The sequence below is a fragment of the Fistularia commersonii genome, chromosome 22, assembly GCF_037954325.1.
Source record: "Fistularia commersonii isolate RoL2024-O1a breed Wild chromosome 22, RoL_Fcom_v1.0, whole genome shotgun sequence".
In the NCBI taxonomy this organism is placed as follows: domain Eukaryota; kingdom Metazoa; phylum Chordata; class Actinopteri; order Syngnathiformes; family Fistulariidae; genus Fistularia; species Fistularia commersonii.
The window spans coordinates 421,129-438,822 of record NC_141305.1 but is presented as its reverse complement, the minus strand read 5'-3'; the positions used below and the strand labels follow the sequence as shown (position 1 = coordinate 438,822).

Genomic DNA, 17,694 nt, shown 5'->3' with positions numbered 1-17,694 from the left:
TGCACCAAACCGTACAACCACAATTACCCCTGATATCACGCCAAGGAATTTCAACTCTGGACAGAAAATGCAGCAACTCTTTGGGTAGAAAATGTTCTTCAGAGAACTTTTTCCCTTGACGTCAAAACAAAAATGGTATTCTAAATGAATTTGATAAGGAATCCATTGCCGAACGGAGAACTATTTATCTCATTCTACCTTTACACCCTGAAGCAAAAGAGACCCACTTTAAAACGATGGATAACATCGACCCATCGAAAGAATTATTGAGATTATTATATTTGAACAGTTTGTGAAGACACTATTGAAACCACAGACCATAAATTTTTTTCGTGTGAAAAAGTGCACAGTCATCGGGCTAAAACTCAAAAATGGATCAAAGAAAAATTTCCATCATCACCAATTTCTTTTTCAAGAGATGATATCACGTTTGGTTTACTTTAGGAAACGAAAGCGATGAACTCTGTTCCAATGCTATTTTCGGTTTGGCCGAGTTCTTCATTGACAAAAACAGAATGCAAAAATGTCTCCCCAACTATACCTTCTTTAAATGTAACTTGGAAGGATATAAAAAAGATCTTTAAAACTTGTGAAAAAGTCAAAAAACAAAAAATATACCGTTTTATGAATGATATTATGAATACATAATACATACATTTCTCTGCCACTTTTTTCTTTTTTGTTTCTGAAAGTGTACATTGTTTCTCACAGGCCTTTACTCGTTTTTACTTTTGCAATTAATTGGTTTTATGTTAATGATGTACAACGAAACGTCCCATTTCTGGTGGTTTGCCGTGAACCGTCACTCCCATGACGTCAGCCTGCGGTTCACGCCGCACATTTTTCTTAATTGGATTTTTTTCCAACTTTATTGAACTTCGAAAGAGATGACTGGCAAAAACCAAACACGCACCCATGACAACTAATTGCAACCATTTGACGTCTCTGCTCGTGTTCAGGTTCAACATGTGCATTGAGGTTCTGAATCCAACGCAATATCTCTCATAAGACAGCACAGTCTTTGTATTTTTAGGTCTTTCCATAGTTTATAAGGATATTTTATAATACTGAGTCATTTTTAAAGAAGGTGAACTTTGCATCCTGTTTTTGTGTCAGGAGAACTTGGCTAAACACAGAATAACATCACTTCCGTTTCCTGGAAACGGCATGTTATGTCATCTTTCGAGGGAAAAACTGTTGATGATGGAAACTTTTCTTTCATCCAGTTTTGAATATCAGGCCGGAAACAATGCATTTTCTCCAATGAAAAACGTTTATGATCAGAGTTTTTAACATGATCTTCACAAAGCGTTATTTTCATTTTAACGCGTCTCTTCTGCCCTCGGAGGTTGAGCTACAGAGACGTACGTCGTTCTTCTGAATCCATTTGATTTCAAATCTCATTTTTACGTTGCCGTCCGTGGAACCCTGGACGGGTTTGGCGTGCCGTGACGTCAAGTCTGTGGAGAAGTTTCACCCTGACTCTCGGTTGTGGAGCGAGAAGAAAGAGGAGCGGAAAGTGACCGCCGGGATTCCGAACGGCTCCGAGCGGCTCCGAACGGCTCCGAACGGCTCCGAACGGCTCCGAACGGGTCCGAGCGGCTCCGAGCGGCTCCGACTCACTCGCTTCGTCGTCTCAGCCAATCGGGATGAAGACAAGTGACGTCACCGGCCCGTCGACCCCCTGAATCGATCCGTTACAGAGTCGCGATCCGGTTCGGTCCCGTGGACCCCCCACCTCCACCCCGGCTCTTATTGTGAAGGGGCGTCGGTAAGCGGCGGGGTTTCCGCCGTCTCTCTCCGGGATCAGCAGATTCCGGTGACCGTCCGATCGGCGGATCCCGGCTCCGCTCTCACGAAGCGCCGCGGCCGCCCTTCGACCGCCCCGGTGCCCGCCGGGACCGCGGAGTCCATGGCCCCGGCCTGGAGCGCCAGGAGGACCGGGACCCAGCGCTGAGGCTCCGCGGGGGGACCAGGACCAGGACCAGGACCAGGACGAGGAGGACGAGGACGAGGACGAGGAGGGGGGACACCCGAGGACCAGAACAACAAGGAGAACAGGAGGAGATGGGAGGACCACCGGGGCTCTGCGTCCTGCTGCTGCTGCTGCTGCTGCTGCCCGGGCACGGACACTGCGGAGGTGCACACACACACACACACACACACACACACACACACACACACACACACACACACACACACACACACACGCACACACACACACCGTGCGTTCTCTCCATGTTCTCCTGCCTGGAAGCTCTCCATGTCTCCATGTCCAAGTCTCTCCAGTTCTTTCCAGGTCTTTCCATGTTTTTCCAGGTCTTTCCACTCCTCTCCAGGTTTTCCAAGTCTCTCCGCTCCAGCCTTCTCCAGGTCCTTCAGTATCTTTCCAGGTCCTGTCTGGCAGCCGCTGGTTTAAGAGGTTTAGCAGAGAAAGTTTACAGAAGCTTAACCTTTGACCCAGGAGGTAGACACTTCCTTTCTGGGTCACATTCCACCTCCAGGGTTCCTGCAGCCCCGGCCCAGCGGAGAGCCAGCGGCCCGGTGGCCCGGCGGCCCGGCGGCCCGGTGGGCTGGTGGCCCGGCCTCCCGGCGGCCCGGTGGCCCGGTGGCCCGGCGGCCCGGCGGCCCGGTGGGCTGGTGGGCTGGTGGGCTGCGGGTCCGGCAAGCCGATAATCAATCATGTGGATGAAAGTGTAATTAAACACTTATCAGGTCTAGTTCAGGGCCTTTTTCTGGACATTTCCTAATTCACTGGAATTTTATGTCCACATTTCTTACACATTTCTTATTGTCCCTGTGTGTGTGTGTGTGTGTGTGTGTGTGTTTCTGTGTGTGAGAGTGAAGCTGGATGAACACATTTACCGCAAACAGCCACAGCCTTTACTGCTGAGTCAAATACACACACACACACACACACACACACACACACACACACAAACACACACACACACACACACAGAGGCAGTGCTTCCAGAGCAATGAGTCACTTTGTCTCCGTCCAGAAACAATTTGAGACCAAAAGCTGCCGAAAGTTTGGACTCGAAGGCCTCCGCCTTTCAAAACAGGAAGCTGCCGTCCGATTGGTCGGCTCAGATCACATGTTTGCTTTCCCTCCGGTTCTTCGGGGTCCATCTCTCTGCTGTTTGCTGTTTCTAGAGATGCTCCTGCACTTCCAGACCTGAGCTCTCTGGATCCTGATGCAGATGGATGGTTACCTTTGACAGGGTTCTCCGGGTTCCAGGTTCTCTGGGTTCCAGATCCTGGTCCCTCTTGGTTCTAGGCTCTGGTTCCTCAAGATGTTCTTCACCTGTTGGTCTCCCTCATGGACTCTTGCTTGTTGTTCTTGTTGCCATAGCAACAACAGGATCTGAACAAGTGGTCGGGGTCAGAGGTCAAGGATCTTGGGGTTTGGAGGATCTCTGGTTCTCAGAGGTTCCTCAGGAGCTTTAGATCTTCAGTGTGGGGAAAAGCACGGTGGGGTTGACCTTTGATCAGGTGACCTTCTTGACCTCAGTGGGCGGGGCCTGGACCTCGGTGGGCGGGGCCTGACTCTCTGACTTCCTGGTCCACAAAGAGCGCAGGAAGTCTAAGCTCAGACGTTCCAGACGTTCTCTGACTGGATAGCGACTGGATCGGGGTCCGACCCTCTGATTGGGCCGGACCTGCCTGGAGCTGGAGGAACAGAAGATCTCTGTCGTGGTGGAACATCTGCTCTATGACGGCGCCTCACCATCAGTCAGTGACGTCCCAGGAGATTCTCCATCCCCTCAGGTTCTTCCTCATTCTGAGGGCCAGATAGTTTCTGATTCCGGTTCCTGGTCTGTAGAACCTCCTCAGACCTCACCTGGACCCTCATGCACACTAAAGACACTCTCTGACACACACATGCTAATCCAAGCAAGATAATAGTGCACGTGAGCAGGTGCATGCTAGCAGCAAACACTAACACCTGTGGACTAGGAGGCTATGAGACACATGAGTCCAGGAACAGGACAAGAAATGCACACTAATGCACACACAATAACATACCTGGCTGTATAAGCTAGCATAATGCTTAGACACACACACACACACACACACACACACACACACACACACACACTGACCATCGCTCTGTTTAAGGGTGTGGATGGGTAACATCAATGCATGCATTGGCCCTTTACACATGCACACCTGCACGCTGTACGACACATGCGCACCTACACACACACACACACACACACTGCAATGGGAGATGTCTTTGTTTGAGGGACTCAGCAAGAGATTAGAGAAGCTGCTAGTGCAGGAGTCAGGGGTTGCCATGGTAACAGATATGGCGGCACACTTGTGAACAGATGGACATATGTATGTGTGTGTGTGTGTGTGTGTGTGTGTCATTGGGCTTGTTTTACTGAAAAATTTCTTGAAATAATGATGTCATACCTGATGATGTCATGCCCCCCAGATGCCCAGCAGACGCAGCACCTGGCGTCCTACCAGCTGACCGTCCCCCGACCAATAGGAGGCCGCATCAGGAGGAGCGCCAACGGCGCGCTGCCCAATCAGGTGCGGCGGATTCTCTGTTCTGCTGTTGATGTGACCTCTGACCTCAGGAAGGAGCTGGGCGGGGTCAGCTGACCCGCACGCCACTTCCTGTCTGTGTGACCTCACATGGCATCACTAGATTTAAATGTTGCTCCAAGTCAGCTTGTCGGAAACTGTGAGTGTGTGAGTGTGTGAGTGTGTGAGTGTGTGAGTGTGTGAGTGTGTGAGTGTGTTCCCGCTGGAACATGTTCAGCGCTCACACTCCAGTGAAAAGTGAGGATGTTTGCAGCGAGCGAGGGCGTGTTAAGGAATGTCATCTGTGTGTGTGTGTGTGTGTGTGTGTGTGTGTGTGTGTGTGTGTGTGTGTGTGTGTGTGTGTGTGTGTGTGTGTGTGTGTGTGTGTGTGAAAGCTCTGCTTTGACTGGTCCTGGAGATGATGGTTAAGATGAAGAGGGAACACGTCTGTCCTTTGTCTCCCTCTTCAGCCTGTAGATCTTCAAATAAGAGACCAGAGCAGGTCTGATATCAGAGGAGACTTTCTTCTGGAGATACTTTATTCCTTATAGAAATGGAAAACATGTTAACACACACCAGCTGCTGGTCCTGGTCCTGGTCCTGGTCCTGGTCCTGGTCCAGGTAACCCGCTGACAGAGCTGGAATCTGATTGGTTGTCTGAAAGGTCGACCTTTGACCTCTGCTATGTTGGAGGACAGTAGAACCTGCTTAATGATGATGTCCACTGCTGACTTCCTGTCCTGACTCACCTCACACACACACACACGCACACACACACACACACACACACACACACACACACACACACACACACACACACACACACACACACACAGTCCAGGGTGAATCTGTTCCTCCTCAGTAATTACACCCCTGCTGTTTGTCACAGGCACTCACACACATGAATATTCAAGCACATGTTAGCACACACACATCCCACGGGAAACGTATGTGTCAGGATTCAATCAGGAAAGATTGTCAGGGAGAACCAGAGAGTGGAGGAATGAAGGAATGAAGGAATGAAGGAATGAAGGAATAAATGAAGGAATGAGTGAAGGAAGGGATGATTTGTTTCATTGTCTTCTAATGATGTGTGCAGCACTATCCATAGTTATTATTATATATATTAAATCTGCTAATAATACATGATATATTATTATTAATCTTATCATTTTCATAATACTGATTGTGTGTGTGTGTGTGTGTGTGTGTGTGTGTGTGTGTGTGTGTGTGTGTCTAGGTCTCCTTCATTATCCCAGTGGATGGACGGGATCATGTTGTCCATCTTGAGAGGAACCTGTAAGTTCAAACTATGTTCACACACACACACACACACACACACACTCACACAGCGAAGAGTTATGTATGTGTGTGTGTGTGTGTGTGTGTGAGAGAGCTGTTAGGTCTGATGACCTCATCCTCAGCTGATAGTGCAGTCATGGTATCTGAGCTTTCAGCAGGACAGGAAGTGAACTTTGCTGATCGGTGAAACTCGCCGACCTCGCAGACTCGCTCTCCTGCTGCGTTGCCACGGCAGCAAAGCGTCACCCCCCCCCCCACACACACACACACACCCCCATCTCCTGGCTGTTTACTGATCCGTGGAGTCCGACACGCGCCGCTTATCTGTTTGTTCCCACAGCATGCAGATACGGGGGGGGGGGGGGGGGGGGGGGCCTGCAGGAGGGTCATGTGACCTGATGGCCTTGGCCTTCATCCTATCATTTGATTGGGTTTCTGCATGTTCTCTGTCCAGCTTCTCTGCATGTTCTCCTGCTGGGTTCTCCATGTTCTCTGTCCAGCTTCTCTGCATGTTGTCCTGTCAGCTTCTCTCCATGTTCTCCTGCTGGGTTCTCCATGTTCTCTGTCCAGCTTCTCTCCATGTTCTCCTGCTGGCTCCTCCATGTTGCCCATCTTCAGCCTAGAACCCGTCCTGAGTGTCCTGTAGGTGTGAGTGTGAGTGGCTGGTTGGACGGAGGCTCAGCTGTGATTGGTTGTCAGGATCTAAGCTTGAAATGAGCCGGTTTGTTTCCAGACTGCTGCTTCCAGAGGACTTCACCGTGTTCACGTACGGAGACGACGGGTCCCTGGTCACACACACACCTGCTGTACAGGTAACACACACACACACACACACACACACACACACACATTGCTGAGGTTTCAGTGACCTATTAAAACAATATCCATCAGTTCAGATCTCCTGATCATCCATTGATTGGTGATCAGGTCAGGTGACACCCCCCCCATCCCTCTCTGTTTGCTCTTCTCATCAAAGAGCTGTGACTCTTTGATCTCAGGATCTCCTCTTAGATCTTTATCGTCCTCGTTATCCCATCTCTTCTTTGTCTTTTCCTTTTTGGACAGCAGACGTTTCTGCAGGATTCCACAATGAATGTGTGGTGTGTGTGTGTGTGTGTGTGTGACTTCCTGTGTGTGACTTCCTGTGTGTGTGTGTGTGTGTGTGTGTGTGACTTCCTGTGTGACTTCCCGTGTGACTTCCTGTGTGACTTCCTGTGTGACTTCCTGTGTGACCCTCTGCCTGCTCCAGCTCCACAGGGACATGAGTATCTGATCTGTGATTGGTTGTTGCAGGCTCCGCCCCTCCAGCTCGTCAAACAGGAGAAACCAACCTCACTTCCTGTTTGTTTTCACCCTTTGATCTTTTCTGTTTAGGAAATGATCAGATAATCATTTGATCTCATTTTGAAACCACATGTTTCTTGAATCCGACCCGCTGCTCTCTGCTGCCCCTGCTGGCGACGCGGTGTAACTTCAGCCTGTGTTCCAGAACCACTGCCAGTACCGAGGCTTCGTGCAGGACGTGGACGACTCGTCTGTGAGCATGAGCATCTGCAACGGCCTCAGGTCACACACACACACACACACACACACACACACACACACACACACTCACTCCGTCCCGCCTGTGTGTCCCTCAGAGGGGTGATCCGTCTCCCCCAGGACAGTTATGGGATGGAGCCTCTTGAATCGTCCCCCGAGCGGCACCTGCTGTACCGCCTGCAGGATGTGATGTCACAGCCTCTGGGCTGCGGAACGCCACACGGAAACCACGGCAACAGGACGGAGCAACACAACATTCTTCACACCCAACACAGCAGGGTGAGGACACATGCACACATACACACGCACACTCAAGCACACACACACACACACAGTGTATGCTAACAGTGTGTGTGCTGCAGGTGAGGAGAGACGTCCTCCATAACACACACTATGTGGAGCTGCTGCTGGTTGTGGACAACGAGAGGGTGAGTATGTGTGTGTGCGTGTGTGTGTGTGTGTGTGTGTGTGTATGTTCATAGGACATGAAGCCATCTGTGTGTCATCTGACGGACCCTCCCTTCCCCCCCAGTTTAACTACATGAACAGAAGTGCAACAGTTGTGAGGGAGGAGATGGTTCTCCTGGCCAACATTGTGGACAGCGTAAGAGGACACACACACACACACACACACACACACACACACACACACAGTGCTGTTGTAAATGTGACATTTCCATGTATTAGTTGTAAACCCCCTTCTGACCAGCAGAGGGAGCACTGCTTTGTTCTCCCAGGCCATTGCACACTCACTTGTGCGCTTGTGTGTGTGTGTGTGTGTGTGTGTGTGTGTGTGTGTGTGTGTGTGTGTGTGTATGAGACAACCACATTGTGTGTGTGTGTGTGTGTGTGTATGTGTGTGCGTGTGCGTTCAGATCTACATGCCGCTGAACATCAGGGTGGTCCTGGTGGGTCTGGAGATCTGGAACCTGCAGAACATGATCAGCACTGAGGGAGGTGCAGGGGAGGTGCTGAGTCGCTTCACCCAGTGGAGGGAGAAGGAGCTGGTCCCTCGCCGTCGCCATGACTCAGCACAACTCATCCTGTTAGCAAGCTCACACGTGCATACACACACACACACACACAGACACACACACACACACACACAATGATGGTGTTTTCCCCATGCAGGAAGAAGAGTTTCGGTGTGACGGCGGGGATGGCGTACGTTTCTACCGTCTGCTCCCGCAGCCACGGCGGCGGCATCAACGCGGTAGGAGGCGGCGGGCGGAGGAGACACAGACTGAAGAGAGCGGACTGATAACCTGTCTGTGTGTGTGTGTGTGTGTGTGTGTGTGTGTGTGTCCTCCAGTATCCCAACAAGAATGTGGCGTCCTTCGCCTCCATCTTGGCCCATGAGCTCGGTCACAACCTCGGGATGAACCACGACGACGGGCGCGATTGCAGTTGCCCCTCGTCCGCCTGCATCATGAACTCTGGAGCCACGTGGGTGTACACCTGCACACACACACACACACACACACACACACACACACACACACTCACACACACACACTCACACTCACCTCATCGCTCCCGTCTCCTCTCGTGGCGTCTTCAGAGGCTCCAGGAACTTCAGCAGCTGCAGCGCCGATGACTTTGAGAAGATGATCCTGATGACGGGGGGGTCGTGTCTCTTGAACGTCCCCCGGCCTGACGAGGCCTACAGCGCCCCCTCCTGCGGGAACGGGCTGGTGGACGTGGGCGAGGACTGCGACTGCGGGTCCCAGAAGGTCGGAGGTCGGGGGTCCCGGGGCCGACGGGGCCGGGACACCGGAACAGGAGCTCAACTGTGTGTGTGTGTGTGTGTGTGTTTGCAGGAGTGTGAGAAGGACCCCTGCTGTGAGTTCCGGACCTGCAGGCTGAAGGCCGGAGCCCAGTGTGCCTTTGGAGAGTGCTGTCATCGCTGTCAGGTGACCCCTCACATGACCGCCGTCCTGCCCGCTCACTTCCTGTTCCTGTCACGCCGCCCTTTCCGACTCCGTCCAGCCGCTTCACACACCTACATCGTCCCGTCATCCACGCCGCTGGACGATCGGCGTCCCTTGACATGGGATCGAACCGCGTTGTACTCCATCAGACACCGAAGTTCATGAAGCGGCAGCTAACATTCAGAACGCCATCGTCCTCCGTAGAGCCAAAACCCACGGCTAAATGCAAGTACGCTGAACCACATGGCGCCGACAAACCGCCGCGGACGCACAAACCACCTGACTGAACATCACGCGGCTCCACATAGTGTCTCCAAGTCCATCGTGTCGAGCGTCAGAGGCCCAACTCAGGAAACTCCACTGAGCTCCAGCCAGTCCACTGACGGCCTTTCACCCTCATTGTTTCCACTCTTTCCTTCTGAGTGACAGTCATTTGACCCGGGCTGTGTGTGTGTGTGTGTGTGTGTGTGTGTGTGTGTGTGTGTGTCAGTTCCTGCCGGGGGGGACGGTGTGTCGCTCCAGCACAGACGAGTGTGACCTTCCCGAGTTTTGCAATGGCACGTCGTCCCTCTGTCAGAGCGACGTCTTTGTCCAGGTGAGTGCTCGCCGGCGCCCCCTGGTGGTGGGGTGGAAGAGCGGTGTCGCCGGTTGGATAAACGTTGGCTGTGAATGTTCTAGAACGGGCAGCCCTGCAGGACCAAGCAAGCCTTCTGCTACAACGGCAAGTGTCAGCATCTGGACGGCCAGTGTCAGGCCATCTTTGGAGCCGGTGAGTGTGTCCGTGTGTTTGTGTGTGCGTGTGTGTGTGTGTGTGTGTGTGTGTGTGTGTGTGTGTGTGTGTGTGTGTGTGTCAGTGCACTGATCTCCAGGTGTGCTCCTCAGAGGCCAAAGCAGCTCCTGACATCTGCTTCAAAGAGGTGAACAGCAAAGGAGATCGCTTCGGGAACTGTGGCTTCCACAACTACGGATACAAGAAGTGTGAGAGCAGGTGACACACACACACACACACACACACACAGACACACACACACAGAGTGATGTGCAGTAAGTTGGATGGCTGTTGAGGCACTGACATCATCAGTCAGATTCACAAACATATGAACCTACAGAGAAGCTTATTTACCATTTTATTAGCAGCCGTTGACATGTTTTGTTTAAAATATCATATCAGCATTCTTTACATGTACAAACTGTGGCATAGACAAAAAGCACATGTAAAAAACATTATTATCTCTTACCTTTACTTATAAATGAAGTCCATGCGTCGCTCCTTCTGAAGCATCCATAACTTGCTTTTAGAAGTCTTCCTTATCTTTCTTCTGTTTTAAAAGTCTCTCCGTCTGAATGGAAATCACTGCCAGTGAAGACAGTCGTCATGATCGCTCCTGTTCCCACTCTATGTTTTGAGTCTTTTCGGTGCCGAGAACGAGCGCTCCACCGTTGTTGTTGTGGCCAGAACGGTGACCAACGGCCGGAGCAACGTTGTCTTCTCAGGAACAGTTTGAATGAGATCCTTCTGGGACAAGAAGTTGAGAAGCTGCCCAGGAGATTTACATTCATCCCCCATCGTTTGTGAGCTATACAGACCCATGACATCGGGAAAATATAACTGGATGGCTGTACTTGACTTGCTAACTGTTTACTGTATCTTGCTATTGCTATTTCTATTATTCTGTCGTCGAATAGTAAGAAGGATCCCTGGGATCAGCGGCGCCCCCTAGCATGAGGCACCGTCACTGCCTGCCTCACCTCATGTCTCTTCACACTCGATTTATGGTTACGAGAAACACGTTACAGTTGTTGACAAAAAAATTAAGCTAAACTATGGAAATTTAGTTCATACATTAAAATGTTTTTTTTCTAATAGTGACATCACAGAGACAGCACTATGGTCTGAGTGCATAGCATGCTAGCACAGCTAGCACAATCATTGAACAATCCATAGTGGGCTCAGCTGGTTGCTGCGTCACCGCACATCTCTTCATATTTGAACACTAAACGTGAATTCTTTTTAGCGATTTTGAAAAAAAAAAACAAAAAATGGGGAAGCTATGTGGAAAATGACTCTATACTACAAACCATTTAATACATTTTTTTCATTTTGGATTTTTTTCTTTCCACGATCAGGTGAGGTCCAGCCTCCCCTGCCTCTACTGACTGCACGTCACTGCACACACACACACACACACACACACACCTGTTTTTCCACACGTGATCACTTATTTGTTGCCATAGAAACGCCATGTGCGGGAAGCTGCAGTGCTCCAATGTCCGTGCGGCGACGGTGTTCGGCATCGAGCCGTCAATCATCAGCACGCCCATCGGCGGCGCCAAGTGTTACGGCGTGGACTTCAGGTTGGGCTCGGACGTCCCGGACCCGGGCATGGTCGGCGAGGGCACCCGGTGCGGGGAGGACAAGGTGAGGAGGAGGCGGGGGGAGGAGACGAGGAGACGAGGAGACGAGGAGACGAGGACAGACTCAGGCCTCTTCTTCTCCCGATGCCTCCAGGTCTGCATGAACTTCGAGTGTCGCGGCGCCGACATCCTGAAGTCCGACTGCGACTCGGACAGGAAGTGCCACGGGCGGGGGGTGAGTCCAGGCTGGTGCGTGACCTCGCGCTGGTCACCTGACCTCCTGCTGACCCCCCCGAACCTCCCGCAGGTGTGTAACAGCAACAAGAACTGCCACTGCCAGGACGGCTGGGCGCCCCCCTTCTGCGAGGTCAAAGGTTACGGCGGCAGTGTTGACAGCGGCCCCACCTGGACCGGTAGGTGCTCTGACAGCTGACCTCCGGCTGTGTGTGTGTGTGTGTGTGTGTGACGGCGTGCGTCCTGTCACACAGACACGTCTCTGAGGGACGGCCTGCTGGTCTTCTTCCTGCTGGTCCTGCCGCTGGTCCTGCTGGGCCTGGCCTTCCTGCGCCGCTCGCAGCTGCAGCGATGCCTGGAGCGCCGCCGCAGGAAGAGGACGCAGGGCTTCCAGTGAGTCACCCCCCCCCCCCCCCCCCCCCCCCCCGGTAACCGACCCCTCGGCCAATCGGCCGTGAGCGTGCGCGTTCACGACGCGTCACCGATGTCATCGCCTCTCTGGCCTTCAGGGGCGATGGAACGGCGGCGGGGGCGGCGAACCCCGGCAGAGCTCCGCCCCCCAGGGCCAAACCCCCACCTGTCACCAGGGACAACGCCCACAGCATCGGCAAAGACACGGTGAGCCACAACCCAATCAGAGGGATTGATCACTGATCGCTGCTCTCATCTGACACGCCTTCTAGTCGAGGGACATTCATATGTGTGTGTGTGTGTGTGTGTGTGTGTGTGTGTGTGTGTGTGTGTGTGTGTGTGTGTGTGTGTGTGCGTGTCCAATCATCTAATGATCTTCTTCTCTTCCTGAAGCATCACCCCCAGCTGCTGCCCCCCCAGCAGGTAAAGCCCCTCACTGATCATTAGCTGGACGCCCATCAGCTGACTGGCAGGGAGTGATGTTAGCAGGGCGTGGAGATCCGTCTGAAGGCACCACCATGGAGGTTCATGACCAGACGTGTCCACTGGTGGAGTGTTACACTTTGTGTGTGTCTGTGTGTGTGTGTGTGTGTGTGTGTGTGTGTTCAGGTGGTGGAGACCAGCAGGATGACACCCTCCTTCACCTCCAGGCCCCCCCCTCCTCCACTGTAAGGACAACCAGCCACCTACACACACACACACACACACACACACACACACACACACACACACACACACACACACACACACACACACACACACACACTCATGCAGGTGAAGAGGCACCTGAACCACAGTGATTATCATTAATGTTTTATCAGTGTTCTCATATATTATTGATCGCCTTTGGAGCTGATCGATAGCGAGTCACCCCTCCATAGACGAACCAATCAGACGGCGGCTGTTCTGGGTTCTGTGTTCTTTGGTGGTCTTGGAGGATCTTGAGATGTGGGAGGACGTCTGATCCCCGGAGCCGGGCTGCCTCTTTGTTGATTGCTGGATCTTCATTGATGTTTGTGTCCGTAGGAAACCCAAACCTTCTGCGGCGTCGCAGCCTCTGGTGCCTCAAAGACCCGCCCCTCCCCCGCCATTATAACCCCCCCTCCCTCAGCGGGGGGGCCGAGGTCCCGCCCGCAGACCGGTCCCGTCGACAAAGCAGCCAATCCGATGTCCCCGCTCTGACCCCTGGCCCCGCCCACTCCCGGCCGTCGCTCAGCCGGGATTGGACTCTGGAAACATCTGGGCAAACCCCACAGAAGTCTGGCTTGAAGGAACCATCAATAATCTCAGTTTGCTAAACATCTGGAGACACACACTTTCATGTGTGTGTGTGTGTGTGTGTGTGTGTGTGTGTGTGTGTGTGTGTGTGTCCTTCACTACCAGCCTCCTGGACTGATTCTTGGCCTTATAGCTCTGAAGAAACTCTTCGCATGAACCTGAAAGCTGCGACCAGCTGATGAAATCAGGAACATCTCCAAAAAAGGGCTACTGACGACTGTTAGCCGTTTAGCATGCTAGCTAGCATGAGCTGGCTAACGGTGACGGACTAGCATCAGGGACACAGAGCTTTGGGACGCGTCCCCTCACCTCGCTCCTCTCTGATTGGCTGGTTTGAAGACCCGGGTCCCGGGCGGCGTTCCCTCTGAAAGCACTGGAGCCGCTCTTCTCTGCACTGGCATAGGAATGTAAAGCCACTTCAGGAAATCCCACGGTGCAAAGCGGCGGCGGCGGCGGGGGGAGGGGAAGGGGCGGAGCCGCCTCCAGGCCGGTACGACGACGACGCTCGGCCACATGACGGCGCCCTCCAGGGGATCGACGCGGAAGCACGGCCTCGCGCTGATCCGCGGGATCCAGACCTGACCTGTGACCTCTGACCTCCAGGCCACTGACGGACTGTGACTCGGTCTGTGACGGATCCTCGCCGGCATCAGGAAACCATCAGAACCACCTGGAGGTCGCAGGCCCGCGTGTTGACCGTCCCTCCGTCACCATGGCAACGCAGAGACTGACCTACGCGATAACAAATGATACTGTTGGGGTTTTTTTATTTTCCTTTTTCCAAATGTAACGATCAACCTGTGGTGATGTTTAAAAAAATACAACCTCGTGACTTAATTGCTAGCCGAAGCCTTGCGGTGTCGTCATGGAAACAGGATGTTTTCTGCTCGGTTACTATGGCAACGCCCTGCAGCTTCACACGATCATGTAATAAAGTTTATTTAAACTTCGGGCTGCCATCTTGACTTTCGATTAGATTTTCTTTTTAGATTTCAAAATGACATTTATACAGAATCTATCTAGTATATATATATCCTGCATACCAGCAGAAGCCCCTCCTGGGCCTCCTGGGCCATGTTGTGTCTTCTCCACACCCTGGTCCTCTACCGCAGCCCCAGGAGCTTCAAGGTTCTGCTCAGGACCCTTGCTGCTCCTCCGGACGGAGATGCGTGATGTTCTCCTGGCCTCGGCGGTGTCGCTCCAAGTGACATCGTCACCACTGGGACTTCCACTGCCTTCACTTCCATCTTCTCCAGCTCCTCCTTGGGGCCCTGGTGATCCTCTGACCACCCTTCCTTCTTCATGTCTTCTGCTGCTTGTCCACAGCCATCATGTCACCAGGTTGTTTGTCTGGAACTGAACGTCCAGCAGGTTCTCATCCTAGTCCTTCTAAATCCCCTTTGGAGATGTATTTCTTCTTCTTCTTCTTTGGACTTTTCCCTTCAGGGGTCGCCACAGCAAGTCAATCTTCTCCATCTAACCCTATTCTCTGGATCCTCCTCTCTCACACCAACTACCTTCATATCTTCTCTCACTACGTCCATAAATCTTCTCTTTGGTCTTCCTCCAGACCTCTTGGCTGGCAGCTCCAACTCCAGCATCTGTCTACCAATATATTCTCTATCTCTTCTCTGTCCATGACCCAACCATCTCAGTCTGGCTTCTCTGACCTTCTCTCCAAAACATCGGACATGTGCCGTCCCTCTGATGGACTCATTCCTGATCCTCTCCATCCTGGTCACTCCCAAAGAGAACCTCAACATCTTCATCTCTGCAACCTCTAGTTCTGCCTGCTGTCTTTTGGTCATTGGAACAGTTTCTAGTCCAAACATCATCTCTGGTCTCACCACTGTCTTGTAAACCTTTCCTTTTATTCTGGCTGATGTTCTTCTATCTCTTTGTACCCCTGACACTTTTCTCCACCCATTCCAACCTGCTTGGACCGTCTCTTCACCTCTTTTCCACACTCTCCTACGCTCTGGACTGTTGACCCTAAGTACCTGAAATCCTCCAGCCTCTTGATCTCCACTCCCTGTAGCCTCACCGTTCCACCTGAGTTCCTCTCATTCACACACATATATTCTGTCTTGCTGCGACTAACTTTCATTCCTCTCCTTTCCAGAGCATACCTCCACCTCTCTAGATGTTCCTCTACCTGTTTTCTGCTCTCACTACAGATCACAATGTCATCTGCAAACATCATGGTCCATGTGGATTCCTGTCTAACCTCATCTGTCAGCCTATCCATCACCACTGCAAACAAGAAGGGGCTCAGAGCTGATCCCTGATGGAGTCCCACCTCCACCTTGAACTTCTCTGTTACCCCTACAGCACACCGTACCAGTGTCTCACAGCTGGCATACATGTCCTGCACCAGTCTAACATACTTCTCTGCCACTCCAGACTTCCTCATACAATACCAGAGCTCCTCTCTTGGCACCCTGTCATATGCTTTTTCTAGGTCTGCAAAAACACAATGCAGCTCCCTCTGGCCTTCTCTGTACTTTTCTATTCGCATTCTCAAAGCAAATACTGCATCTGTAGTACTCTTTCTAGGCATGAAGCCATACTGCTGTTCACAAATGCTGACTCCTGCTCTCAGTCTAGTTTCCACTACTCTTTCCCATAACTTCATTGTATGGCTCATCAACTTTATCCCTCTGTAGTTGCCACAATTCTGCACATCCCCTTTATTCTTAAAAATAGGCACCATCACACTTTGTCTCCATTCTTCAGGCATCTTCTCACTCTCTAAGATCCCGTTGAATAATCTAATCAGGAAATCTACCGCTGCCTCTCCAAGACACTTCCACACCTCCACAGGTATATCATCATCAGGACCAACTGCTTTTCCACTCTTCATCCTCTTCAATGCCTTCCTCACCTCACTTTTACTAATTTGTGCGACTTTGTGGTCTACAATAGTCACCTCTTCTACCCTTGGCTCTCTTTCATTTTCCACATTCATCAGCTCTTCAAAGTACTCTTTCCATCTTCCCATCACTCTTCTAGCATCTGTCAATACATTTCCCTCTCTGTCCTTAATCACCCGGACCTGTTGTACATCCTTTCCATCTTTATCTCTCTGTTTCGCCAACCTGTATAGATCATTCTCACCCTCCTTACTATCCAACCGAGCATACAAGTCATCATAAGCTCTTCCCTTGTGAGCTCTGCGTGATGTCACAACATCGAGCCGCTCGATCAGATTGATGTTCATGGACATTGACGCAGAAGTCACCTGACGCCCGCTTCCCCGGTGAGGTCTGGTAAGGCGCACAATCAGGAGGCTGGCCTCGGCTTATCTGTGGAGGCTTTGATTTTGATGGAGTAGCTGGTAATCCTGATATAACAAGTTCATGAGTTTCTCCTGTGGGATGACACCTCCACCCCCATGATGAATTCACTGGGAGGTTCTTCGCTGCCTCTGCTTCCAACAAGAAGACTTTCATTCTGTAATCCACTGATCAGGCAGGCGGCAGGTGTTAGCTTCAGCTGCTAGCAGCACTTGTGCAGGACGGAGAGTCCAGGCCAGGGGTGGCCAATTATTTTGGCTGGTGGGCCACATTTCTTTTTTAATTGCACTGAATTACACTTTTCCGTAATTTGCTTTGGATAAAAGCGTCTGCCAAATGACTGTCATGTAATGTAATGTAATGCAATGTAGTGTAATGTTAATTTTTAGGCATGGGTCAACTACGTAGCATGTAAATTGAAAAAAATGAAAAATGTAATCGAAATAATTAAATGTTTTGGCATTTTAATTCAACATCAAAATCATTAATGATCATATAAATGTACCGACACTATCTTGTATGTAATCATCCATACAAAATAAAAACAAAATTCAATATTGACTGAAGATACTTATTCAAATCTTCAGAGAAAATAGTTCGGTAAAAACGGTAAAAACGGTAAAACCCATAATCTGTTCGCGGTCCAGGCTGAGTCTGAGTCTCCTTGCGCGCCGTGACCGCAGCACGAGTGGGGGGGGGGGGGTGACGTCACAAAGGGGCGCGTTGCCACGCGAGGGATGACGTCACCGCGCGGCTGGCGGGACCCAGGCGCGCCGTGCGTCATGACGTCACTTCCATCCGCG

At 51.5% G+C, this 17,694-nt stretch overlaps 1 protein-coding gene across 1 annotated transcript; it reads left to right on the top strand.

Annotated features, from left to right (window-relative positions):
• Nucleotides 1-1,686: 1,686 nt before the first annotated feature.
• On the top strand, nt 1,687-14,546 carry adam9a (ADAM metallopeptidase domain 9a). Its single transcript, XM_086169354.1, has 24 exons — nt 1,687-2,140; nt 4,448-4,548; nt 5,783-5,841; nt 6,578-6,656; nt 7,334-7,410; nt 7,485-7,665; nt 7,749-7,814; nt 7,919-7,990; nt 8,262-8,431; nt 8,518-8,599; nt 8,699-8,832; nt 8,948-9,119; nt 9,207-9,299; nt 9,808-9,912; nt 9,996-10,086; nt 10,200-10,305; nt 11,553-11,736; nt 11,827-11,907; nt 11,980-12,085; nt 12,161-12,299; nt 12,416-12,524; nt 12,711-12,740; nt 12,927-12,985; nt 13,344-14,546. Exons 1-24 carry the CDS (start codon nt 2,068-2,070, stop codon nt 13,411-13,413), a joined length of 2,439 nt encoding a protein of 812 aa, XP_086025480.1. The 5' UTR covers nt 1,687-2,067; the 3' UTR covers nt 13,414-14,546.
• The last annotated feature ends 3,148 nt before the right edge of the window (nt 14,547-17,694 follow it).